The 26928-nt window shown below is 42.1% G+C and overlaps 1 protein-coding gene across 6 annotated transcripts in view; it reads left to right on the plus strand.

The window, feature by feature from the left end:
* Positions 1 to 26928, plus strand: part of APP (amyloid beta precursor protein) — a 298287-nt gene that overhangs the window by 227105 nt on the left and 44254 nt on the right. For all 6 annotated transcript variants that reach the window (XM_075542402.1, XM_075542403.1, XM_075542400.1 and 3 more), the window contains 2 exons: positions 4428 to 4556; positions 5538 to 5637. In XM_075542402.1, the coding sequence (XP_075398517.1) occupies positions 4428 to 4556; positions 5538 to 5637 (229 nt within the window). The remainder of the gene's footprint in view (positions 1 to 4427; positions 4557 to 5537; positions 5638 to 26928) is intronic.

Here is a 26928-nt window from a genome sequence, read left to right on the forward strand (position 1 = left end):
TGGCTTGCTATTGTTGCATTGTCAAGCCGTGGGGAGTTTTCAGGGCAGTTAGGAGTATATTTATTTCTTAAACTCAAGCATGTGAAGAATTAATGTTAGTAAATGAGATAAGCTCTAATGGAAACACGTGAACACATTGATCCACATTAATAGCAGATAAGAATGACTTTAGTAATAGCTCTGTGAATAGCACACAAAGTTCTTCTTTCCCCAACATTTTATTGTGGTTTGGGTGAAAGTGCACAGAGCAAATTAGTTTTTCTTCAATGACACATACGCACGTGGCTTCATAACGCTGGTTGCAGTACCCTCAGTGAAACAAACAGCCAGCACTTTTGTGACATCCTTTCTCAGTGCCCTGTTTCCGTTCAGCCTTTTCCCTTCTGATGAGTTGAGGAGCGGAAGCTGCCTGGTGGTCTCATGGGTTGATGGGCCCTTGCTGTTGTTGGGAGATGCTATGTGATGGTTGCTCTGATTTGAATCGGTTTTCTGGCCGATGGCTGGAGGCATCTTTGCATGCACTTGCAGGCCACCTGAATTTCTCCCTTGGTCAAGTGTCTCTGCACGTCCTCTGCCCACTTTCTGTCAGTTGGTTTGTCCTTCTGTTGTAAGCCAGACTTTTAACTAATGCCTTTAATTGTTTTACAGCAATTGTTAAAGGTGATTGACCGAGGACCTTCCTATCCTGCTAGTCTCTCTCCCTACTTCTGATGCTTGGGCTAACAAAAAAGCTAGTGGTGTGCGCACAAATCAGGACAGTCAGTGCGAAATTGAACCTGCTATATCTGACCCATCTTCTGAATAACTGAAAGCGTTGATACTAACAGACCCCAAAGAACATCCTCTGAGCTCATACGAGTTAGACACACGGGAGCACTCCTGGTGCATGCTCTTTTCTAACCACTTGATTTAGTCTTTTTGTTTCCAACTCCATTACTTTATACTTAATGTGATTCATTTTTTATTCTCCTGGACAGGCATGTTTTCCTAATGGTTAGGAGCATGAACCGTGGAAAGAGTTGGCCAGCCTCTTTTGCTCTTAATGCCGACTAGCACTGTAAGCGAACACCAGTTAACCTTCCTGGTGCCCCGTCTGCCTCCGGGATGAGGCGGAGAGAGGAGCAGTCCCTCTGCCATAGGGCTGCTATGAAGACTTCGTGAGTGACTGTGTATCAAACCCTTACGACACTCCATTCTCCACAAGCCTAAACCAAACCCATTGTCGGCCATGCTGACTCCTAGTGACCAGATAGGATAGGGTTTCCAAGGCAGTACCCTTACGGAAGCATACTGCCATCTCTGTTTCCCACATAGAATGGGTTTGAACTGCCAGTTTCAGGGTGAGGAGCCAATTCTTCATATAAGCAATCAGTAAATGTGAGTTTGGCTGATAACCAGAAGGCCAGAGGGTTGAGACAAATCTGAGGTGTCTCAGAAGAAAGGCCTGGCAATCTTCTCCTGAAACCATTCGAAACCTGTAGAGCACAGTCCACTTGGATGCATACGTGGGTGGCCACAAGTCAGAGCGGACTGAACAGTGATTGGTGGTACATTTTAACTGCTCTGGATTGCTTTCGAAAAGTGAAGGGGATTGGGTAGATAACAGATATATATATTGAGTAGCTACTATGCACTAGCCATTATGCTGGTGAACTAACAGACCTGTTTTCATGCACACCAAAGCTCTGTGTGGCCAAATACTGCCTGTGTTGCACAAGTGAGAAAACTGAGGCTTTGAAATGTCCACAGTTTACAAATGATGCTAAGTGACCAGTTAGCAAGGAGAGGGAGTGTGTGTGTGTGTGTGTGTGTGTGTGGTGTTTGTGTGGAGAGTAGAAGAAGAGACCTCAATGCCAGTGGTCAGAATTGGCTGCCCCATTCTCTAAGTTGAGATTTAGAAAATACAGAAATGCCACGGTCAGCTTGAAACCATCGTCTCCTTAGTGGAGACGCCTGTGCGCGACAACTCTTCCTGCCCACGTGCCTTCACGAAGACCCGCAGAGGCCTCACTCACCATCATCAGATCCATTCCAGCTCTTCGTGAACCCTAGAGGACAGAACTAGAGAACTCCTCATAGCAAACAGAGGGAGGGAAAGGAAGCTTTAATCTTAGGTTTTCCTTAAGCTCTTAAAAGAGAAAATAAACAATTCCTTTTCAAGGGAAGAACAGAAAGCGGAGTGTCCAAGAAAGGACAGTAAGCCCCACAGCTGTCCCAGTGAGGAGACGAGGGAATGGGGATGTCACATAGAAGACAATTAGCTACAACACTCTCTGCCTCAGCCTTGGAAGAAGGGGAGATCTTGATGCTTAATCTGAGCAGATGCGTCAGGGCTCTGTGGCCTTCTGATGACCCAGTCCTGCATACAAATGCCCTTTCCGTTTGATAGGAGTCAGACATTCAGGGCTGACCCTTTAAAGGTTCGTTTGATTGGTGTGTAAGAACCTGTCTTCTTTTGAAAATATATTTTATATCGTTAGCCCTATCGATTATTGCATGTTTTACTACGTTTAAGATTCAAAATGCCAACTCATTTGTCGATTGTCCCCGATTCCGCTTTGCAAATGAGAATTGCAATCAATGTGCTGGCAGCAGCTGTGTCTTGCGCTTATGATATCCGCCTCCCGTGGGAATACACAAAGGCACATTGCTTCTCGAATAAAGGGAATGAGCAAGGCAGTCGAGTGGAAGAATATTTGGTGTAGTGCTTTCTTGGTTTTTCCCCCTCCAGTCTAGGAGCAGATCTTTTCTGAGAAGAATGCAGGAGACACACATAGATCACCTGCTGTGGGTAGGGCGCTGTGTGATTAAGGCAGCCCTAAGGACAGAGCTAGCCCTTCTGATCTCACAGGTCCAAAGAGAATTCAAAACACAAATAAAGGAAGGTGGTCTGTGCACAAAAAGAGCTCTTGTGTCCCGGTGGGCTAACTGTTGCATTGCTAACAGCAAGGTGGGCAGTTCCAGCCCAGCAACTGCTCTAGGGGAGGAAGGTGAGACCCTCTGCTTCCATAAAGATTTCCAGTCTCAGAAATGTACACTTACTTACTCACTGCCATCCAGTTGATACCAACTCATGACCACACTATCTGTAACGAGTTAGATTTGTGCAGTATTTCATAGGACAACAGTGAATGGGCACCAATTTCTGCCTGGAGTGTCAGGGAGGTGCCCCCTGAGTGGAGTCTCAATGGTGAGAAGGGTTTGGTCTAGTGAAACAAGGAGGGAGTGCATCGCATACACCACTGATGACATGGACGGAAGCATTGTAACTGTCAACTCCAAGCCCCGGGACGAAAGTTCCTACTTCCCCACTCATATTTCAGGTGCTCGCGACTCAGAGGTTATGAATAACTACCTTTGCAAAGGACTAAAATTCATTCCCAACATGAACTTCCATAACTGATGTTTTCTCCCAAAGAAGAAGCAGTGTATCTTTGAAAATCATTTTGTAGTTCCTGTAATAGAAAGTGCGTAGCAACCAAATTGTTGAAGACCCAGGAGCCTTAGGCCTTTTTCATGAATGTTTTTTTTATTAAAACTAGGAATAAAAAATGAATTGGAACTACCTGGGGGGTGGGGTGGGGGGAAGAATAGAAGCACTTCAAAGGATACTGTTACTGAAGAAATAATTCTAGTTTAGCATTGCCCTTTTCTCTAGAAAAATTGTATGTCTTTTATAATTTATTGGTTTCTTAGTTAACAAATTAAACCCATTTCCACAAATGAATTCCAACTTATAGCAGCCCTAGATGGGGTTTCTGGAGCTATAAATCTTTACAGGAGAAAGTAGCCTTCAATTTCTCCCTCAGATTGGCTGGTGGGTTTGAACTGTCCACCTTGTGGATAGCAGCATACTTCTTACCCATGAATAAATTAATAGTGGTTAAGTTGCCTTATTACTTTTCTCATTTTGATTACTGTGTATTATCTGCTTCTAGGATGGAATTATTTGTGCAACATTGCATCTGTGATACCTGTAGACCATAAGAGTGTTTATATAGAAATGTCTCAAAGATATTCTGGTGGTTAAATTTGATCTAGACCTAACTGAAAGTTTGTGGATTTCACGATCTGATCTCTGTATGAGAATATACTACTAATTACCATATGTAGCTGTGGATAAGCCAAGTTTTTTCAGCCCATTTTTATGCAGTTTTTGTGGTAAAATTAGGTGCCTCAGCTGATATTCGGTTCAGCTTATACTCAAGTATATATGGTAAAAGAAAAATATTGATTAAATTCTTATGACCCGTGGCCAAAGTAATTACTCATTAAGAAAGAAATGTTTGGAAGAGAGATTTTAAGAAGCTGACTGTTGATGCATTCACATCATGGAACAAATGAAACACTACCCTGTGACCCAACACCTTTGGAAGAAGCTATATTTGGAATAAATCAGAAAAAGTTATGCATGTTTCTTTCTACAGCCCCGCCATGTATTCAACATGTTAAAGAAGTATGTGCGCGCAGAGCAGAAAGACAGACAGCATACCCTAAAACACTTTGAACACGTGCGCATGGTGGATCCAAAGAAAGCTGCTCAGATCCGGTCTCAGGTAAAGCGTTAATTATAGCATCCTTTGACCATCCCATTTCATGGTACATTAGTAAGAGGAACTTTCGGTCTGGGTATTGTACATTTATGGCAGTAGCTCTTTAATCACTGGTGATTGTCAAAGGTATGTCTTAGAGCAGTACCTGGTGTACCATTCCATGAGCTATGAAAATAAAAAGGAATAAAAAAATTCTAACTTCTCACTGCTGTTGCTAAGACGGCCCTCAATGAGGTGCACTGACGCCGTGGCTGCAACAATGGGTCAAGCATTGGGAGGATGGGGTGGGGCTGGGCAGTGCTGCCTTCTGTTGGCGATAAGGTGCCTCTGAGTCAGAAGCAACTCGCCGGCGCTTGACCACTGCTTCTAATGAAAACTGATGGCTAAAAGGGGGAGAGGGGGAATATTACACAAGCCAGAGCCTCTAAATTTTAGAGTCATTCAGTCTGGTCTTGGCTAACAATGATATACCCCATTGCAACCACTGGATTTAATCTGGGCCAAAGTAATGTATCATCTCTCTAGATTCCCAAAGGTCGAACACCAGAATTTGTCTAGAAACTCTTGAGTAAGTTCTGGTAGTCAGGCAACTAAATAATTACTCCTTGAGAAAGAAGTAGGAGAAATGTTTAGAAGAGAGACTCGAGGAAGCTGACCTAAAATTTCAAAATACATAGCATAAAATATTTAGTTAAATTTGAAAGTTCGTGTCTCTATCTATTGCATCGTGTTCGATGAAATAGATGTAGGGTGTCAGGTTCCACCTGATGAATTGGTTGAGGACCAAAATGATCTTTGAAATCATGTGTTTCACCAGTGTACAACGGAATGGGATGTGTGACGACAGCCTTCAACCATTGCTTCAAGTCCCACAGCATTTCATTAGTATTATTTTTGAAAGTTTTTATCCGTCTAGGGTCCCTTGTAAGGAAAATAATGATCTGACCCAAAAATTGGTTTACCTGGAGCTATCGTCCCTCACAGGTGATGACACACCTCCGTGTGATTTACGAGCGCATGAACCAGTCTCTGTCCCTGCTCTACAATGTGCCTGCAGTAGCCGAGGAGATTCAGGATGAAGTCGGTGAGTAGGCTGTGCTTCTGATGCTGTGCACGGGAACACGTCCACCACCCTCCCGCAAACCCAGCTGCGGGAGGAAACTGGAGCAGTGATTTCCACATCACGAGTCTCAGCGTGCAAATAATGATGGCAGAGAGGAGGGGTTAGATTCCCTTTCATGGTGACAGTCCTGCAGGACCGAGCCAGCTCTCACTTTTAACAGTTTCATCACTTCGCAGCTGTTCATACTTACAAAGCTGGAAGTAATGTAACTTAGCCTGTGATGCGTTTGTGAAATAATGAACTCCTTGTTATTGCATTATAATGGTGGACAACCCCCCCAACCCACCCCCACCCACCACGCCACCCTAGTTAATTTAGGCTATCTTAAGTATCACCTTAGCATGCTTTGACACTGGACATTGTTTTTACAAACCTTTTACATTTCTTCATTCTTTGTCCCATAAATGGTAGGGTATCCTGACTTTATAGATGGGTATCCTGACTTTATAGATGAATCTCAGAATCAGAATTTAAGCAAAGTACTTGGATTCATCCCACATATCCTAAATAGCATAGCTAAAATACCAAACTCTGACTTCTGACTTTAGTTTGTTTAATCACAACTTTCATATATATATTTATGCTGTGAGTGTTCTCTAAACTGTTTAAACTTAACCTATGCACTGCTCCTTATTGTGAAATAACCACGGACTCACACAAATTTGCAAAATGACACCGAGCTGTCTGGTGCACCCATCACATGGCTTCATCAGTGGTACCATCTTCCATGTCTACATAGCACATTATCATAACCAGGAAATCAACCCCATGTCTTCCAGGCCCTACTTTTCTCCATGTGAGTAAGGTTTCCTGTGTCTGTTGTCCTCAGAAAGTGAGCAAAGGTGTCGCAAATAAAAATTGTGGTGAGCACCCAAAATGCCCATTTTGGCGTAAGTTGACCACACAAGCCTACTTGAATGGCCCTTGTATCCATGGCTCTCTCACTTGGAGCAGCGCATGGAAAGTCCTGCAGATTTGCTGCACTATGCGCATGGCGTGTCTCTCTCTTGAAAAGGTGCAGGCTACCATCTGCACAAAATACCCAGGATATCGATTAGGGGGAGGGACAGCCACTTAATGTAATTTAATTGTCGCCAATAGGTTCTACACCTGAAAAAAGTTGACTTTGACAAAAGTTGGGTGACCTATTTACAACAACCACAAAGAACAGCTGAGGTGGCTTCTGTACAACCAGAGGCCTCAGGGGGTTCGAGTTCCTAGTCTGAAGGTTTGGGGTGGGGTTTCCAGGGTCTTCCCAGTTAATTGGCCTAATATTGTGCTTAGTGCTCTTGTTCTAACTCCTAGTTTGCTATGTAGCCCTTGCAGCAGTTCCTAACTGTGGGTCGCAACCCCTGGGGGGTTGAACAACCGGTCCACAGGGGTTGCTCAATTCATAACAGTAGCAATGACAATAATTTGATGGTGGGGGGGGGGGGGTCACTGTAACCTGAGGATCTGTATGAAAGGTTCGCAGCGTCCGGAAGGCGGAGAACCACTGGCTTAGAGTTGAAAGGCTTGCAGTCTGCCACCAAAGGTTCGCAAGTAGTTAGTCTTTGTTTCAGCAACAGAGGAAGGACACTCAGGACTGGGTGGAGGAAACAGAGTGAATGACCATTGATTCTTTGCCATAACCTGGGAGAACTGGATGTTACCTAGCTACCATCACTGACCATTCTGATCAGAGGTCCCGCTGGGAAATCTTGATTAAAAGCAGGGAAACGCAGAACAGAAGTTCAACTTTTCATCGAATCCATGAGCATATTTCCCAAGAGCCATGGAAGCTCTATGTGTCCCTGAAACTGTCACCCTTGATCACCTTTAGGCCCTAAACCAAAATAATCCCATGCCGTCTTCCTAAACCCGAACACTCACTTAGCTTCACAACGACAGATGGTCTACTTTGAGCATTATGTTCTTTTACAATAGACCTATGTGGTACCAAATCGATAACAGGCAAAATAAGGGGTAGCAAATTGATGTTAATAGGGAAGACCGACCTGGAAAAGGAGAGTCATAAATGACTGTACGGTTCAAAGAACATCAATCAATATCGCTGAACTGTGCACGTGTGACTTGTTGACTGGGTCTACCTTCTTGACAGCAAAGGAAATGGAATGTAATTGTTGAAGACAGGAAGAAGAAACAGATGACAGTGGCGTCCAAAGCTGTGGCAGACTCCGAAATGGGACTCTAGGTCTCTTTTAAGTAAAGACCTGGGGAAACTTAGTTACACATTTTGAAATTCTAGGTTTCCAATATTCAGCACTTTATAAAGTTGCCGCTGTATTCTTTATTTCTAAAATTGAAAGGAGGTATTACCCCATATATTGGATGCATGCCGTGGAGCAGTTGAGTCCAATTTATAACCACTCCAAGTGGAGCAAAGAGAAAGACCATTCATGAGGAAGCCAGACGAATGGAGCATCCGATAGCCACAGGGCCTGTTCAGTGGGTGCTGGGTTCATTTCCATTCACAAGCACCATTTAACGCTTGTATCTAACAGTGTCCAGTGTGTAATACATGCAAGTGGGCTGTTATTTTTAAGATGCATGACAGAACACAGGAAAACTATAAGACATAGTCAGTTCTTTTAAAGAACTCCATGATTCATGATCTTGAGGCCTGCTTTCCAGAAGGCTGCCCTTACCAGTCTTACATGATTCCCAGGAAAGCCGGAGGGGCAGCATCCGAGTGGTAGTACTGCAGACTCTTGATTGAACCCTTGGGAAGCAGTTAAAGCCTACATTGGGGAAACATTGATAAAACACTAAGCAAAATTAATTCTACTTAAACATGACTAACTGAAAATCAAAATGGCTGAAAATCAACTCACTCAGGCACAACCGTTTTCCAACAGTTGGTCTGGAATGCTGATTAGCAGTACTGGAAAGTTTTCTAAAACAGAGTTGGTTGAATATATTTTAACAGAATTCATTTCCATCTATTGAATGGAGTTCTAAATCCTTCAGCCTACCCACAGGACTAAGAAGCTGGGTTATACCATGGGCTTAAGCAATGGATGACTAACCCCAGGGCCAGTGGTTCAAGCCCACCAACAATTCCACAGGAGAAAGAGGAGGCAGGCTGCTTCTGTAAATATGTACAGCCTCAGAACCATGTGAGGCAGTTCTACAGTGCTGATAAGTTGAAATTGATTCAGTGAGTCAAAATTGATTCAATGACAATGGGTTTTTTACTCTCAGGAAACTAAAATTCAGGTGAACGATCTTTAGGATTATCTAAGTACTGTAAAAAAAAAGCTAGTGAATTATTTTATTGGCCTCAGTAATGGACTACGCCACTGATAGTGCTGCAAACTGCTGTCCAAATGACAGAGCCTAAAGACCGCCCCACACCCCCAGCTTGGCAACCTGGGAAACTAGAGCTCAGGAACAAGTTCTCTGAAAATCAGTGAAATTAGATGAACGAAAGTATCCTTACATGCTGGACATATTGCCAGGAGACACCAGTCCCCGGAGAAGGGCATCACGCTTGGTGAGGCGGAGCGCAGCGGGGAAAAGGGAATGCCCTCAAGGAGATAGATTGACATCGTGGCTGCATGTGACGGACAGGGGCACTCACTGTGGGTTGGACCCGACTCGCTGGCACCTAACGACAAAATATCCTAATTCAACTTTGGGGTTGTCCATTCTGATTAATTCTAAGGGTGTAATAAGAATATTTTAAAATATATTGTTGGGGGGGCACCCTTGGATGTTGTAGAGCATTACACCCACTAGAGAAATTTCTCCTTTAAAGTGCCTTTCAGGTCCATGGTATTCTACTCTTTCTGTGCTGACTACGGATGCCTTGCAAGTGTTTGTATGACTCTCGAGTGTTTGACCTGTGTCAGGCTGTTCAGTACTGTGTAATAGTGGAAGGATACAAATATACTCTTAAGAAGCAGCTTAATATCATGCCCAAGCTTTTGTTGGGATCCCTGGGATGCAAAACTTAGTTAACTCAGTTAACGAAAAGGCCAGAGGTCCAAGCCCACCTGGAGGCGTGCTTAGGAAGAGGCCTGGAAAGGACATCCACTGAGAATCCCTTGGAGCTCAGATGGACTCTGATATACACGAGGGATTGCCCTGAGTTGGAACTGATTGTCAACTGGAAGAGAGCTTTTGTTCTGTACCACAAGTCAATGTTGAGAAAGACTGCAAGAGGATAGTTCACTAGGGGATAGATTGAGGACAGGGACTTCCGATTCATATTTTACTTTATAAAGTGTCTTTAGGAAATGAATATACTTGTTAGATTAGGATAGAGATTGTTAAATGTAGTATAGTCGCTCCTCCAGTTAAGTTGTAAAAGGGCAAAAAAAAAAATCATTATATTCGGTGTTGTCCCCTGTAGGGCTATGTGTCAGTGAGGGATGCCATGTCTCATAGTGGGACCGACCATGTGGTCCTCTCTGTGGACAGGCTGCTCTATTCAGGAACATCGTCCTCAAGGCCTGGTGGGCCAGGATGTGCTCCACTCTCTCCTTGTCCCCCTTCATCTGCTTCCGAGTGCGCCAATCAGATATGTCACTCTCCCGGAGCTGCAGATTCAGTGCTGTCCTTTGAAATAAATTCTTTTGTGGGGAGGGGCAGGTGTCCATGTAGTAGTTGGGATTGGGGCCAGCCACTCAGACCTCTCCACTGGCTCCCTACTCCATGCTGGCATGTTGGAGCACTGGGTTGAAATCTCGTCCCTCTTTCCCTGTAGAGATATAAACAATACCTTTCCCTTGCATGGGTCAGGCATCAAAGAACAAAAATCATATCATTGTCTGCTCATTTCCCTGATACAATCGCCGAAGACAAATGGGTGCATAAGCAAATGTGGCAAAGAAAGCTGATGGTGCCCGGCTATCAAAAGATGTAGCGTCTGGGGTCTTAAATGCTTGAAGATAAACAAATGGTCATCTAGCTCAGAAGCCACAAAGCTCACATGGAAGAAGCACACAAGCCTGTGCAATCACGAGGTATCGAAGGGATCAGGCATCATCAGAACAAAAACTTGTATCATTGTGAATGATGGGGGGAATGCAGAATGGAGACCCAAAACCCATTTGTAGGCCACTGGACATCCCCTTATAGAAGGGTCTCGAGGAGGAGACGAGCCAGTCAGGGTGCGATGTAGCTGTGATGAAACATACAACTTTCCTCTAGTTCCTAAATGCTTCTCCCCCACTCCACCCCCCATCATGATCTCAATTCTACCTTACAAATCTGGCTAGACCAGAGGATATACACTGGTATAGATAGGAAATGGAAACACAGGAAATCCAGGGCAGATGATCGCTTCAGGACCAGTGGTGTGAGTGGCAATACTGGAGGGTGGAGGGTGAGTGGGTTGGAAAGGGGAAACCGGTTACAGGGATCTACATATAACCTCTTCCCTGGGGGACGGACAACAGAAAAGTGGATGATGGGAGACGTTGGACAGGGAAAGATATGACAAAATAATAATTTGTAAATTATCAAGGGTTCATGAGGGAGGGGAAAACAGGGAGGGAGGGGAAAACATGAGGAGCTGATGCCAGGGGCTTAGGTGGAGAGCAAATGTTTTGAAAATGATGAGGGCAATGAATGTACAAATGTTCTTTACACAATTGATGTATGTATGGATTATGATAATTGTTGTATGAGCCCCTTATAAAATGATTTTTAAAAAGAAATCATTATATTCTTAGGGAGCTGAAGCTAAATCTAGACAGATGGATTTTCACCTTTTCTTACAAGATTTTAAAATATTTATGTTTTGTTATTGTTGTTGATTATGTACACAGCAAAGCTTCATCCTCAATGCCATAAAGTATATGCCAACTCATTATGACCTGGTGGGCAAGGTAGAACTGCCCCTATGAGTTTCTGAAACTGTAACTCTTTTTTTTTCTTTTTACATTTTATTAGGGGTTCATACAACTCTTATCACACTCCATACATATACATACATCAATTGTATAAAGCACATCCGTACATTTTTGCCCTAATGATTTTCAAAGCATTTGCTCTCCACTTAAGCCCTTTGCATCAGGTCCTCTTTTTTTCCCCTCCCTCCCGCTCCTCCTCCCCCTCCCCTCATGACCCCTTGATAATTTATAGATTGTTATTTTGTCATATCTTGCCCTATATAGTCTCCCTTTCCCCGCCCCTTCTCTGTAGTCTGTCTCCCAGGGAGGAGGTCACACGTGGATCCTTGAGACTGTAACTCTTTACTGGAGTTCATAACCCTTTCTCCCAGGAATAGCTGTGGTTTCAAACAGCTGACCTTTCAGATTGCAGCTCAATGTGTGCCCAATACCCCATTAGGGCTCCACATACACAAACATGCCTAAATTCAACAATATCTACAGGTATAATTCAGGGATACCGCTGACAGTCTTCAAGGTCTTACAACCATTTGCCCCTCCTTTGCCAGATTCCTCCCTTGTTAACATAAACTCACTGCACCTGAGTTACTTACCTCATCTTTCTCCCTTGTTGCACTTTGATCGCATAGTTCTTAAAAGAGTATAGTGTTCAAACAGACTTTATTGATTGTGTTTTAATTAAGCTAACCAGTTAGTTTGTATTTTCGTTTTAGGTTTCAAGTCTATCAAGACATATGTAAGCTGTCTTAGTTATCTAGTGCAGCTGTGACTGTACCACAGTGGGTGGCTTCACCAAATGCCTTCTTTCACCATAGGAGCTAGAAGGCTGCTTTGAGTGACCAGTCTAGGGTAATGACTCTGGAAGAAGGTCCTTGTCACCTTCCGCTCCCGCCTGATTTGCATGTTGCTTGGCATATCTCGGTCCAAACAGTGCCCTCTGCTCTACGTCTGCTTTTCCTTTCTTTTTTGACTTGGTGAAATTTTAAAAGACTTAATTTTTTTCAACAGTTTTATTAGCATATCATTCACGTATCATAAATTCAGTAGTTCAGGGGCATTAAGAAGAGTTATACAGTCATCACCCCAGTCACTTTTAGAATAGTTTCTTCATTCGTGTACTCATCATGACCTCCTCCTTTCCCTCAACCTCCCTGGCATACCCGCTAGGAACCACTGATCCAGTTACTGTCTGTAGCTGTTCACCTGTCCTGGATTTCATAGAAGGGAAAACATTAGAAAACAGACAAACCAACAAGGATAACAAAGAAAAACAGTTTAAAAATCTCAGTCATAAAGAAAGCAGACAATATTAAGAACTAGAACAAATTTAAATGGAGCATAAGGGAGATAAGCTATCAGAGTACTAAATTTTAACTTAACCGAATCTGCAGCAGTCTCGTTTCCGATGCGTTCTGCGTGTTAGCGAGGCTGTTCCATCCCTGCCGCACTTCTTTCTCGGTCGGTCGTACTGCCGTCCCTCCTGTTCTGGTAGCTTTGCTCTCCTGTGTGACGCCCTGTGGAAACTAACCTTACACTAGATCATGACTGTGACCTGATTAAGGGTATGCCATCACACCCTAATCCCCTTATAGTTGATTGGCAGATCAGATGAAGGGCTGTAATTACATTGTTATATCAAATTGCCAGGCCATTGCAATTCATGGCCTAGTGAAGTTCACGCATATTTGGAGAATGCAGTTCAATCCCTGACACTTACAGGTGGCTGCATCACTCACAAGAGCCAAAAGGAAGAAACAACCTCAAAGTCTATCAAGGGATGACTGGATAAAAACAGTGATATATAAATGCAATGAAATATTCCTCAAGCAGGAGGAGAAATGAAGTCTTGACAGGGGGTTTTCCCTGTGAGAGATCCCGGTAGACATTTCCAGGAATACCAAACTCTTCCTTATGAAGGACGAGAATTCAGAGGACAGTTATTTTACTCTGACACAGTAATTAATGATAATTCTTCTAATGAAGTCATTGGACTTAATTTGGTATTATAATACAGAATTTTTTGGCCATTAGTTAGTCACACATGCACCCTAAAGGAGGCGGTGATTTAGGAACCGTGTATGTTGCACAGTGTTCGGCAGTAGGTCCCCACAGTAAATTCTGAAGACAAAGCAAATCTTTAGCTCTTTAGGATCATGGATTTTTTGTTTCACCTTCCCTAAAACCAAAGCTCCAAACCATTAGGCTGAATTCAGGGCATGTTACTTCAAAAGATATTTTTGTCTTTCTAAATATACTAAAGACCAAATCCTGAAGGATAATCTTTTAAACGTTTTTCATCTGCAATTTGGGATACTTTCCATTCTTAAATGGCTATTTCCAGAGAGAAGCAGAAGCGTGTGTTAATTATATGGAATGTGCATTAACTCTGTCTGTGCATCATGTGAGCTCCTGAAACAGTGCTAAAGATGGCGACCTGCGGGGAGAACGACTTTTCTGGATTTAGCACCGTTGTCCTCTAAAACTTTCTTCACTTGTCACTTGAGGGAGTTTTTTTTTTTTTTTTCTAGCTCCGGTTTCAAGTAGGAATCTAGATGACAGGAGATTGGCCTCGGTGCTCCTCGGTAAAGTGGTGGATATCTGGTGATTCTCTGTCTTGTATTTGAATTTCTTATAATGAGAGCTGTTTGGTTTTTCTTGCTCTTTAGGCACTTTTTACAAAAGTCATTTTATTGGGGGCCCTTACAGCTGTTAGAACATTCAACCCATCAATTGTATCAAGCATATTTGAACTCATCCCAGGTAGTTTTCGTAATAGGCTCTTAAAGATCATTTTCTCTCTGCTACACAGTTTCCTATCAGAATTTCTTCTGCTCAACCTGTTTCTCCTAATGCACCTTTTCTCCCCCTCCAGTATCAGACCAGGCTTTTTATCTCATTATATAACTGCCGACCGCTCTATCCTGAGAGCAATCCCAAGCCGTGTCTTGGGTATCTTTGCAGCCTCACGATCTAGCAGAAGACCTGGTACTTTGTAAGTATTCGATAATTACAGACCAAAAAAACAAACCAAACTCACTGCCTGGAGTCAACTTTGACTCATGATGACCCTATAGGACAGGGTAGAACTGCCCCTGTGGGTTTCTGAGAGTGTAAGAGAAGTTCAAGCCTCCTCTTTGCCCTGTAGAGCAGCTGTTGGTTTCAAACAAATAACAACTACACCACCAGGGGACTCGTTATAGACAAAAGGTTGAAGCCAATCTCTAGCCTTCAGTGCTTAAAAAGAAAAAAATATATAGTTGATTTCATATGGATCCAAAATTTTGGCCACTCCATGGATGTTAAAGTCAAACAGCTTTGTAGCATTTTCCCTGCCTAATTTTTTGGGAGGAGATCTCCAGGTCTTGGTAGACGAGCTTGGAACCTGTTAATTAGCAGCTGAGCACATTGGCCTTTGTCCCAGCCAGGGCCTCCCGGCTATGGTACCAGTGCTCCTCACTTTAGGTTGATCGAGTGGATCCCTCCATCACCCTGAAACCTGCCACAATCTCCTTTCCTAGCACCCAGCATAGCATCGCACAAACCAAATCGCTCATTGATAAGCCAATGAAATGAAATGAAATGCAGTTGACAAGGGGTATTAAAATAAAGGTAAATGAATGAAAAGTAATTGATGATTTTCACAACCTGTTCCTTCATGACATCCTGACACTGTTGGTTGCTCATCTGCCTGATTCACGTAACTGAATACTTGATTTGCTAATTATATTGCTTGATTTGGGCCTGGTACCCACAGCCTGAATATACTTCTTTCATTTGTTTCACCAATAAGTGTGAATAGTCAAAACTGCCCTGAAAGTGGTCTTAGGGAAATACACCTTGTATTAATTTATAATGTCATTTTTTCTCCTCAGTTTGAATTATGTACACTCTCCCAGGTACAATCATTTATTACTTAATGCGTGCCCTTATTTATTTATTATTTTTAGTTACTTGATGCTTTCTTGCAAAGGAAGGCTTAAAGCATTATTTTAAGGGAAAATTCTCTCATCTCCAGGACAACCCTGGGTGACGATGTCCCATTAGAAACCACTCCTCCTTGCCCCTTAATGTTCTACCCCTCACTTTGAAAAAGAGTGACCCACCCTGAATGTGTGGAAACACATTCTGCAGCACAATTACCTTACTGCACATGCAGCTTTTAATCATTGAAGAGGCTTCCAGCTAAGTAAGAACCATACTTACTTATGCCCACTCACCTATAAGCCCTGAAAGACACAGTTAGAAACGAACATTGTCTGTCACCAGGGGGCTGTCTGTATTTTGGAAAGCTGTTTGGGACTTCATTATTTTCCTTCAAAAAATGCTACGTGAGTTTACTGTCAACAGGCCTTGTCACTGGTGCCTGTAAGCATCTGAGACCTGGAAGAAGGCATCCCTTCTCCTCTATAGTTGTTCAGCTCAACCTTTGATTGGTCTAATTATGACTTAGAAACGAAACGATTGCCTGTCTTCGCCCTTAAATCTATACTAAAGGAGTCTACGCTGCTGCTTCTACTAGGACTGGGCTTCTTTATGAAAAGTGCTTCATTTTGCAGCTCTCAGGGCTAAAAATATCATAGCTCTGGATTCAGAGATAGATGTTTCACAGAAAATGCTGCAATGGCCAATTTATGAGGAAGGCAGCAGGAAGGAATAGGGACAGAAGGCAGGATTGCTTCATACCCTGATATTTTGGGGGGTTTTGCACTCAAAATTGATAACAACATGAATTATTATAAGCCAGATGTTTGAAGGCTCATTGGCTATTCAAATTCATAGTGAATGGGAGAAGATAAAACGAAGTGGCAGGGATCAGGGAACTCAAGCACTGGTAAAAGAATGCCTCCACTACCCACCCACCCCTTTTATTTTATTACACTGGTACTGTGGCCCTGCCATTCAATTGTCCACTGTTTGGGAGAAATGCAACATTCTTATTTTAAAGACGTTTCATTGTCTGAGCCTTGAAATACAACCTATTGATTTGGGGGTTTAATGAGGCCAAAGCCGATGTGACTTAAAATAGAATATTTCCAGTATTTCTCAATCTAGAAAAATGGAACGTTTCGCACTATTGAGCATTTAAAGTATCCTTTTGTGTATTGCAAGTCAAGGAATGGCTTCAAGGTAGGGGGTGTGGGCATCAAGATACAGGGAGCTGTGGATTCAGGCGCTCTTCTTCTTTGTTTTACTGGAAATGAATTTTAAATGTATGAAATTTTACAGAAGACATATTTGAGAAGAACATCTATTTGTACCATAATAAACCAACTTTTTTTCCTCTTTGGTTTTACAAATAGGGGCTCTTGTTCCTATTTCCCCTAATATCGTTACTGAAGTCAGGAACTGGGTTTCTTAGGACTATCGTGCAATTTTCCACCAAGTAGTGGACCGAAGGCAGTAGAAATGTGGTCTCTCCCGTTTTTTCGGGCTAGCAGCTCAAGCTTGGATGCTGGCAAGGCTGGAAAACTCCAGAGGAGGATGCTTCCCTGTCTGTCCCAGCTTTTAGGACTCCGAGAATTCCCTTGCAACTAGAGCAGAACTCCTTACCCACACGGCCGCCTTCCTTCTGCGGCTCCCTGTTTCACACACTTTTCTCTTGGCTCTTATAAAGCCAGCATCCACATTGAATTAAGGCCCACCTTACCGACTCCTGCATGACCTCATGTTAACTAATTGTCGTCAGTTTTCCAGGCAGATCGCATTCACAGCTACCAAAAGCTAGGCCTCAACATTCCCTTCGCAAGGAGGGGCCACAGTTCCATCCGGGACAATAGGGATAGCCTGTGCTCGGTTGTCTTTCTCTAAATGTTTGTCTTTGTCCTTCTCTGAGCAGATAGTTGCTCTTTAACATTAACTATGAAAATGCACTGCCAGGTGAACTTCACCGATAAAGCTCGTTCATCTTCAAAATGCAAAACTGTAGGATGAAGATGGCATCCAAGTGTTCTGAAACGTTGGCTGCCGTGTTGAAATGTCTCAAAACAATAACACGTCAAGGCCTCTCATGCTCAGGCCCCCTTCTGGTCCATCGGCAATTCTAGAGGGTTACAGCTCTTCAGTGCTGAACTGGCTCATATTTACTAGCAGAGGGCTTTGTCTGCATGGCGTGCTCCATGCCTTTTTGAAAGTGATATTATGTAATACTCTTTTCTTGCTTAGGAATTTAATTGTTGAATCTGTTAATATTATCACATGTCATCCAGAAGATATATGGAAACTGTAGATAAGATCCTGTAAAAGTTGGCAGCTGTCGAGGGCAGGGGGAGAGGGAGCTTATACCAAGGGCTCAAGTAGAAAATGTTTTAGAGATGATGATGGCAATATATGTACAAATATGCTGGGTACAGTTGATTTATGGAATGTTGTAAGAGCTGTGACAGCCCCCAATAAAATGATTAAAAAAACTAAAAAGAAATGTTAAAAAAATGTCATTTTAATTTAAAATGTTAACATCTGTCATATAGTATAATTTTTCTTGAAAATTTTTTATAGTTTTCCCTCTGGAAAGCAGATATTTTCTGTATTTCTATCATATTAAAGGAAATATCAATTTTAGAACATTAGAAACAATACAAGTGATTTCAAGAGTTCATGGAAACTTAAATTCCATTAAAAGATCATGGATTTTTTCTGCAGACTTTTTGAAGCCCCCCACCCCCACTCAAGTAGAATGAATGTCATAAAGGTTTTCCTTTTTTAAAAAAAGAAATTGCAGTTACACCATTATTAATCAAAATTTACTTCCTCTACTCCAAGGTTTTATTCCTCATGCTTTCACATAAGCTCACTCCATGTGACAAGTGGAGGTTGCCAGGACGTTGCAAACCCACCAGGAAGCAACCCATCCAGAATGTCCTAGAAGGGAAGTCGCTACAGAAAAATGGCTGACGAGGTTTTCAAAACTAGCAGTCAGCCCTTTTCAGTTCAAGGCTAAGCTTTCTTAAAGTTAAATAAACGATCCTTCCTGTTGTCACTCTGAGCAGACTAAATTCTCTGCCATTAAGTCAGTTCTGACTCATCGCAACCCTATAGAACCAGGTAGAAGTGGCCCGTGGGGGTGGGGGGATTAGACAGTTTTATTGTTCATATGGTACTTCATCCATATATCATACAGTTTAGCAGTTCATCATATCAAGAAGAGTTGTACAATCATTACCACAATTTTAGAATATTTTCTTCTTCCTTATACTCATTGTTTTCATGTAATTACCCTTTTTAAAATTGTGGCAAAAATATACACATGAAAATATTCTCCCAACACCTTCTACATGTCTAATTCAGTGCATTAATTGTACTCTTTTTTTTAACGGTGATTATTATTTTATTAGTCTGGTCATGTTCTCTTTCTTTTTATTTAATCATTTTATTGGGGGCCCATACAATTCCCTTTTTTAAAAAAACATTTTATTAGGGACTCATACAACTCTTATCACAATCCATACATACATCAATTGTATAAAGCACATCTGTACATTCTTTGCCCTCATCAGCTCATACATTTCTTATCACACACAATCCATACATACATCCATTGTGTCAAGAACATATGTACATTTGTTGCCATCATCATTCTCAAAACATTTGCCTTCTACTTGAGCCCTTAATATCTGCTGCTCATTTTCCCCTCCCTCCTCACTCCCCCCACCCTATGAACCCTTCATCATTCATATGTTATTATTATTTTGTTATATATTACACTGTCTGACGTCTCCCCCTGCCCTCTTCTCTGCTGTCCCTCCCCCCAGGGAGGAGGCTTTATGTAGATTCCTGTAATCAGTTCCCATTAATTAAACTCTTTATCCTGTACTACCATTATAGCATTATAGATATCCTTTTCCAAGTTATCCTACCCCCATTACCATAAACTCAATGCTCCCTAAACAGAAACATTTCCTCCTTCACCCCCGGTAACCACTGATCAAGTTTGGTTTCTTTATTCAGTAGTTATTGATATAATATTCAATATCATACTATTTCATAATTAAATTGCTTTTAAAGAGCTATAATTCTTTATTGAAGTAGGAAGCCTCAGCTTTCCCCCAAAGAGTACTAGTGTTTTTGAACTACCAACCTTGTGTTTAGCAGCCCTATGTTTAGACCACTGTGCCACCAGCTCCTGAAAGATGAGAAGAGGAAAAGAAATGGTAAAATATAGAAAGATAGGAGAGCCCAAGATGCAAGCAGAGAGAAAGGGAAGTAAAATGAATAGAAATAGGTAGTAGGGAAATCAAAGTTACTTGAATATCTTGTCTGGGGACTTTTCTCTGCCTGAGAAGGGTGGCCTCCAGAAGATTGGGGGCAGTGGTGTCTTTCTTGGGGATTAGATGGCTACAGATGGCATGTTTGATAATGCCAGCATCAGGTTCCCGTTGTTCAGTTTGGATTTATATCTGAGGATGTGTGGGGTTTGTAAGATTAGAGACTGAATTCAGATCATGGAATGAATGTTTCTTTTTTGTTCCCATTAATGTCTAATTTTGAAGAAAAACCTAGTAATCTATTAACCAAAATATTGGTGTACATATTATTTGCTGGGAGAAGACTACTTACTTGCCTTCAGAAAATGCTATGATCCAATCATAGAGCTACTAGGTGCCGGGGTAATGTTTCTGGAGGCCTTCACTGGCTGTGGAGAAGGTGGTCAGGAACGGTGATGGATCTGCAGCCGCTCACCCCAGACCAGAGAAATAGAATTTTTAACCAGATAGCTGAGCTTTCTATACCTGGTTTTTAATTTATTTTCATCTATTAAGGACAATTTGTTTTCTTTTTCTATTTTATTGAGAAATAAAATTCACCATTTTAGCCATTTTAAAGTATACACTCCACTAGCTTGTCATAATGGTTCAGTAGCCATCATTGCTATCGAATTGTACAGCATTCTCAGCACTTCAAAAAAGACCCTCTTGCCACTTGAAGGTCCCAGTGGTCCTGTGGATTAGGTGCTGGGCTGCTAACCACATGGTGGACAGTTCAAACCCACCAAACTTTCCGAGGGAGAAAGATGAAGCTTTCTTTGCTCATAAAAATGTACAGTCTGGGAAACCCCATATCGGGTCGCAGTGCATCATAATCAGGCTAATGGCAGTGCTTTACCTTTGTTTTGTTTGATTTTTTTTTTTGTTTGCCTACTAGTAGTCGATACCAATCCCCTCCTCCCCCCGTTCCCTGGCAACCACTTATCTACTTTCCATATCTCTGGTGTTGCCTCTTTTACACATTTACTGTAAATAACATCATTCAATGAGTAGCCCAGTGTATTTGACTTCTTTTACTTAGCTAATGTTTAGAAGATTCACTCATGTTTTAGCATATGTTTAGGCCGTCATTGTTTTTATGGGTGAATAATATTCAGTTATACAGATATAATATATCTTGTTTATTCAGCAGTTGCTAGACATTTGATTTGCTTCTTGTAGGCTATTAGAAATAATTATTTTGTAAACATTTATGTATAAATTTTAGTATGTAGATACAAGTTTTGGTATGAGTATATGTTTTCAGTTGTATTGAACACAATACCTAGAAGAGTTATTATTACGTGATATCTTAACTCTATGCTTAACTTTTTGAGAACCTGCGTAATTTTTTTTCCATGGCAACGTAAGCTTTCCAAAACCATCAGCCACTCCACAGGAGAAATAGGGGCATTCTAGTCCTGTAAAGATGTACAGTCTCAGAAAGGCATATGTGCGGTTCTGTAGGTTTGCTGTAAGTTGGAATTGACTCAAAGGCATTGAGTACTTGTTTTGGGATGTTTGTTTGGTTTTTGATTTTTAATGACTAATGATGTTCAGCTTCTTACCTATTTATATTACTGTGTCAGTTTGGGTAAACTAGAGAAACCCAGGGAGATTCGCATGTGTATAAGAAAGAGCTTTATATACGAGAGCAACTGAATATTCAGAAAACATCCCAGCCCAGTCCAAGTTGAGTCCATAAATCCAATATTAGCCCAGATGTCTGCTACCAGTCTATAAATTCTTCCTTAAACTCACACAACACATGCAATAATGCCGAATGCAGGAAGATCACAGGCCAGTGGGTGGATAGCCTTAGGGGTGAGTGGTGGTGGAAGCATCTCAGCACTGGCATGGTCTCCACATGACTCCCCAGCTCCAGGGCTCTGGCTCCATCAGCCGCTCTCCATGGGCTTGCCAGCAGCAATGTCTCGCAGGGAGTGAGAGTGTCCCGCCTCCAGCCAGCTATTTATCTTCTTAACGCCTACAAATGAGGTCCTCAAGCTGCGACCCGATTGACAGGCTAAACTCCACCCCTTCACTCTTAAGTCTCAAATTAACAACAGATTGTGTAACTCCACAATTACCTTTGGTGAGTTATCTATTCTAATCCATTTTCCAATTGTTATGGTAGTTGGTCTTTAATTGATGTTCAAAGTTCTTTGTATATTCTGATACTATTCTCTTAAAGGAAACTATAGTTTGCCAATACTGTCTTTCATTCTATGGTTTATCTCTTCACCTCACGATAGTGCCCTCTGAAGCATAAACTTTACTAATTTTGATAAAATCCAGCTTATTTTTTTCTTTATTGCTTGTTAAATTTGTTAGATTTCAGAAACCATTACCCAATTCATAGTCACAGAGATGTACGTCTGTGGTTGCATCTACATTTCACACTTACAGCTATCTTTGATCCATTTTGAATTTACCTTTTACAAGTGGTATGAGGTAGGGATCTGAATGAATACCTTTGCATGTAGAAGTTCAGTTGCTCCCAACTCCATTTGGTTGCTCTTGTCTTATTTGCCAAAAATCAATTGATCATTGATAGAAGGGTATTAACTGTCAATTATTTCTCCTTGGGTCTAAATGCTTATCCTTATGCCACTACTATCCAGTTTCAGTTACTATAGATTTGTAGTACGTTTTGAAACCAGAAATTAAGGAATCCTGTAACATTGTTTTTGTTTTCAGTGTTATTTTATCTGGAATGCATAGTATTCCCATATGAATGCTAGATCAGCTTTTCCATTTTCACTTAAAAGGCAGTTAGTATTATGATAGGGATCACATGGAATCTGTAGATCACTGTGATGTCACCATTGTATTTTTTAATTAAGTTACAACATTATTACTACTATAACAGTTCATCGTTATGAGGTGGTTCTACTTTGAGCCTCCTAAGGAAGGCTATGGGCAAATAATTAGAACAGCAGTTCTCAACCTGTGGGTTGTGACCCTGTTGAGGGTCAAACAGCCCTTTCACAGGGGTTGTCTTATTCATAACAGTAGCAAAATTACAGTTATGAAGTAGCAACGAAAATGATTTTATGGTAGGGGCTCACCACAACATGAGGAACTCTGTTAAGGGGTCATTAGAAGCTGCCGTATGGGAAGAAGAATTCGGTATCAGGATTGGAGGAAGGCTTGGTAGCAACCTGCAATACACAGATGACAACATTTCATGCTAAAAGTGAGGACTTGAAGCACTTGCTTATGAGGGTCAAGGATGGCAAACTTCAAGATGGATTATGACTCAATGTAAAGAAGACCAACATCTTCACAACTGGCCAAATGAGTAACATCATTCTAACCAAAGAAGAGATTGAAATTGCTAAGGATTTTGTCTTGTTTGGATCCACAATCAGTGCTTCCGGAAGCAGGAGATCAGACGGTGCAGTGCACTGGGTAAATCTGTTGCATACGGCTTCTCTAGAGTGTTGAAAAGCTAGGCTATTACTCTGAGGACTAAGGTGCACCTGGCTCAAGCCATGGGATTTTCAGGCACCTCATATGCATGTGAAGTTGGATGTTGAATAAAGAAGACTGAAGAAGAACCAACGCACCTGAATTGCGGTGCTGAACAAAATATTGAAAGTCCCATGGACTGCTAAAAGGACAAACCAAGCTGTCTTAGAGGAAGTATGACCAGTGTGTTCCTTAGAGGCAAGGAGGGTGAAACTTCGTCTCATATACTTTAGACGTGTTGTCAGGAGAGACCAGTCCCTGAAAAAGGACATTGTGCTTGGTAGAGAGGCAGCAAAACGAGAGGTTGACACAGGGGCTGCCACCGTGGGCTCATATAAGACCACTTGTGAGTGTTGCAGAGTGTTGTGCATAAGGTCACTGTGAGTCAGAACCAACTCAATGGCCCCGAACACCAACAAAGGATACTAAAGTGTAAGAGTAGTAGAAGAATCTGTTCAGCACACTGACCACCTTTCAGTCGGAGTCTTGACGTTCCAGTTCATTTTTTATAGCCAGATAGCTGTGAATCTCATCTGTTTGCATACAATTCTCAGTAATGATCCTGTTTGGTTCTACAGTGTTGATCTTAACTCAGCCAGCACCGTGTGTAGCACTGTACTTTAAAACCACCTTCCTCCACGCCCCAAGTCCCAACTCGAATGAGTGGAGAGAGAAGTCCGCCCACACCGGAGGCTGCTGGACTGCTTTCTGGCGTGGAACCCAGGAGCAGATGTGCCTTTATTTTTATGGGGAGTACTGGAAACAGCCGGTGCTTTTAGTCTGGAATGAGGGCTGATTCTTCTGTATTTTCACAAGCAGCCTCCTTCGAGCTTCATTTAAACAACGAGAAGAGAAAAATATAGTGTTTTGTTACCCTGGATATCAGACGAGTCCAAGTTCTGATCATTTTGAAATGTGTTTCTCACCAAGACGAACTGGGAATGGGGTGGATTTGTTTGCCTGTCAGAATTTGGAAGGAACGTTAATATGCCTCTTGATGTTCAACCCAGAAAGACCTTTTGTACCATATTCCCTGAGTACGCTCACTTGTTCTGCGTTAACATTTCTTCTGTCATATAGAATAGGTACTGCTTTAAATAATAACCGCAGAAGCTGGGTGTCATCTCATCACAAAATAGTAGAATCAATGATGTAACCTGTTCCAAAATAAAAGGTGAGCATCAAAGGATTGTTGAATTGGTAGGAACGAAATTCCTATTCACAAAGCATCTTTTGAACTTGAAATGCGAAACAGATGTCCAAAGAACCAGGGTCGGGATATGAATTAATTTTGGCTCCTGTTGACAGATACATTGACCTCTGGTGGTGGATTTAAAACATCTTATTTAATTTGCTGAAAGTTTTATAAGTAGTCAAGTTCATGTGCTCGTGGCAGCATGAGCTAAGCCGTTGTATTTCTTTGGAGAGGTCATTGGTAACTGTTTGTATTAGTTGAGGCCACCTGCCTTCTCAGAGCAGATATGCATGTGGCCGCTTTGTATGTCTCTAACTTCAGCTGAGCTCACGAGAGCTGCTGGGCAGGCCTGCGGACCCCGGGATTCCTCTTAGAGAAAGACGCAGAGCAGCTGCAGTCTCGGTTCTCACGGAAGCCCTAGCCTCACCCAAGCGGGTTGGCAAAGGATCTGTTTCCCTTGTTGAGACGCCGTAATCATGACTGGAAGCTCTGAGGCTATTGCAAAAGAAGTTCCTTTTGCAGTCCTGCCAAATTCTGAAGCTACTTCCTGGGCTCGAAGTCGGGGAGAGATGGGCGTGCAAAGGGAAGAGAGCATACTGCTATGACCTTACTTAGCAGCGTTGTCTGCGGAGTCCCAAGAGTGCAGTGGTTTCGCCTTGGGCGGCTAACTGCAAGGTCAGCAGTTTGAAACCCCCAGCTGCCCCACTGAGGGAAGATGGGGCTTGCTGCTTCATGGAGTTACAGTCTCGGAAACGCACAGGGGCACTTGTACCCTGTCCTATGGCTTGCTGTGAATTGGTATCTATTTGATAGCAGTGAGTTTGGTTTTTTGGGGGGGTAATGTTTGGTAGCCTACTTAGCAGCAGCTAACAATTATTGCTTTCATATCAAACAGCTTTTGGCAAAAAGAAAACTAACTGTGTCATTGATTCTCAGTTTCTCTAGATATTGGCCATTGTTTTCTGTCTACCTACCTACTCATTAGCATCAACCCATAACTAGAGACATGACAGAGTGGAACTGCCCCGTAGTGTTGCTGAGGCTGTCCAGTATACAGAAGCAGGCTGCTCCCTGTCTCTCCTTTGGAGCAGTCTATGGGTTCAAACTGCCCACCTTCTGGTTAGCAATTCCACATTCAGCCCACTCTGCCGCTGGGACTCTTCCTGGCTGGTCAAGTCTGTTATGAGCATACGTTTCATTCTGGTATTTTCAGTCTTCTTGTGTTCCGTTATATAGTACACGCACACATGCAAAATGACACGCTGCTGTGACTCCAGCCATCTAAGCAATAAAACGCTCATTTATTTTACATTGAAAAAGAAGAAACTTAGCTTCACATTTTATCTTTTTGTTTAATAAAAGTGTGTACAATTTCGTAGCAAAAAACTTGTAATAATTTAGAAGGGATTCATAGAGCGTTTTAGCAGTACACAATTATAATTGTGTGTGATATAATTGTGCATATATATGTAATTATATAAGATGTATTTACATCTTAATGAGCCTTTTGCCGCTGTGAATAATAGGGGAGTCTGTTGGATCATCAATAAATATTTATTATGTACAGTAAAATCTTCAAAAGGCAGAAACTCTTCAGAGAAGGCAAGCTCAAATATTTTCCACTAAAATGAGGGCTGGGAAAGTGGTGAGATTGCCCATTTTAAAAGCAGAAAACTTGGTAAAACAAGGCAGCCCCACCAAGCTCTGACTCTCACAAGTTTCATTGTATCTACCATATTTCAGAGTCTAGGCTCTCACTCCACCCACGCACCCCACCCCCCAAATACCCACAGCCATCAAATCAGTGTCAATTCACAGTGACCCTATGAGACAAAGGTTCCCAAGTATAAAGCTTTCTGGTACTGGAGAGCCTCATCTTGCCTACAGAACAGCTGGTGAGTTTGAACCACTGACCTTTTGATTAGCAACTTGTAACCCACTGCACCACCACATGGCTCATGAGTCAGTGCGACAGACAGAGAAGTGATCTTTCCTACTCTAAGAGCTTAAAATCTGCTTGGAGAGGTGGTGTACCCACCTTACATCACTGCTCCGGTAGTGCAAATCACTGCCTCCGGTACGTTGCCAATGTGAACCCCAAACTAGTAGAAGGGTCACTGACTCAACAACACTGAACAACAACAAAAATGAGTTAAGAGTTGTGATTTGAAATCTTTTTGATGTTATAAGACATCCCAGTAAGACTAGATAAATAGAATTCTGAATGGAGCTTGTCCAGGTGAGGAGTGTTGTGTGAGTCTTGGCATTAGCTGTGATCATCTGACAGTCATTCCTGATACCCTGTCATCACTCACTGAATGTGGAGACCATTAAGGAAGGGCGTTGGTGTTCAAGTAGTTCAGCCACATTGCTCCACAAGTTCAGGGAAACTCTCTGATGTGCTCAAGATCGTCTAGAAACAAAACCCACCTCACTGCCATCCAGTCGATTTAGACTCAAAGATCAAGCAACTCATTAGGTT

The sequence above is a fragment of the Tenrec ecaudatus genome, chromosome 2 (assembly GCF_050624435.1).
Source record: "Tenrec ecaudatus isolate mTenEca1 chromosome 2, mTenEca1.hap1, whole genome shotgun sequence".
NCBI lineage: Eukaryota > Metazoa > Chordata > Mammalia > Afrosoricida > Tenrecidae > Tenrec > Tenrec ecaudatus.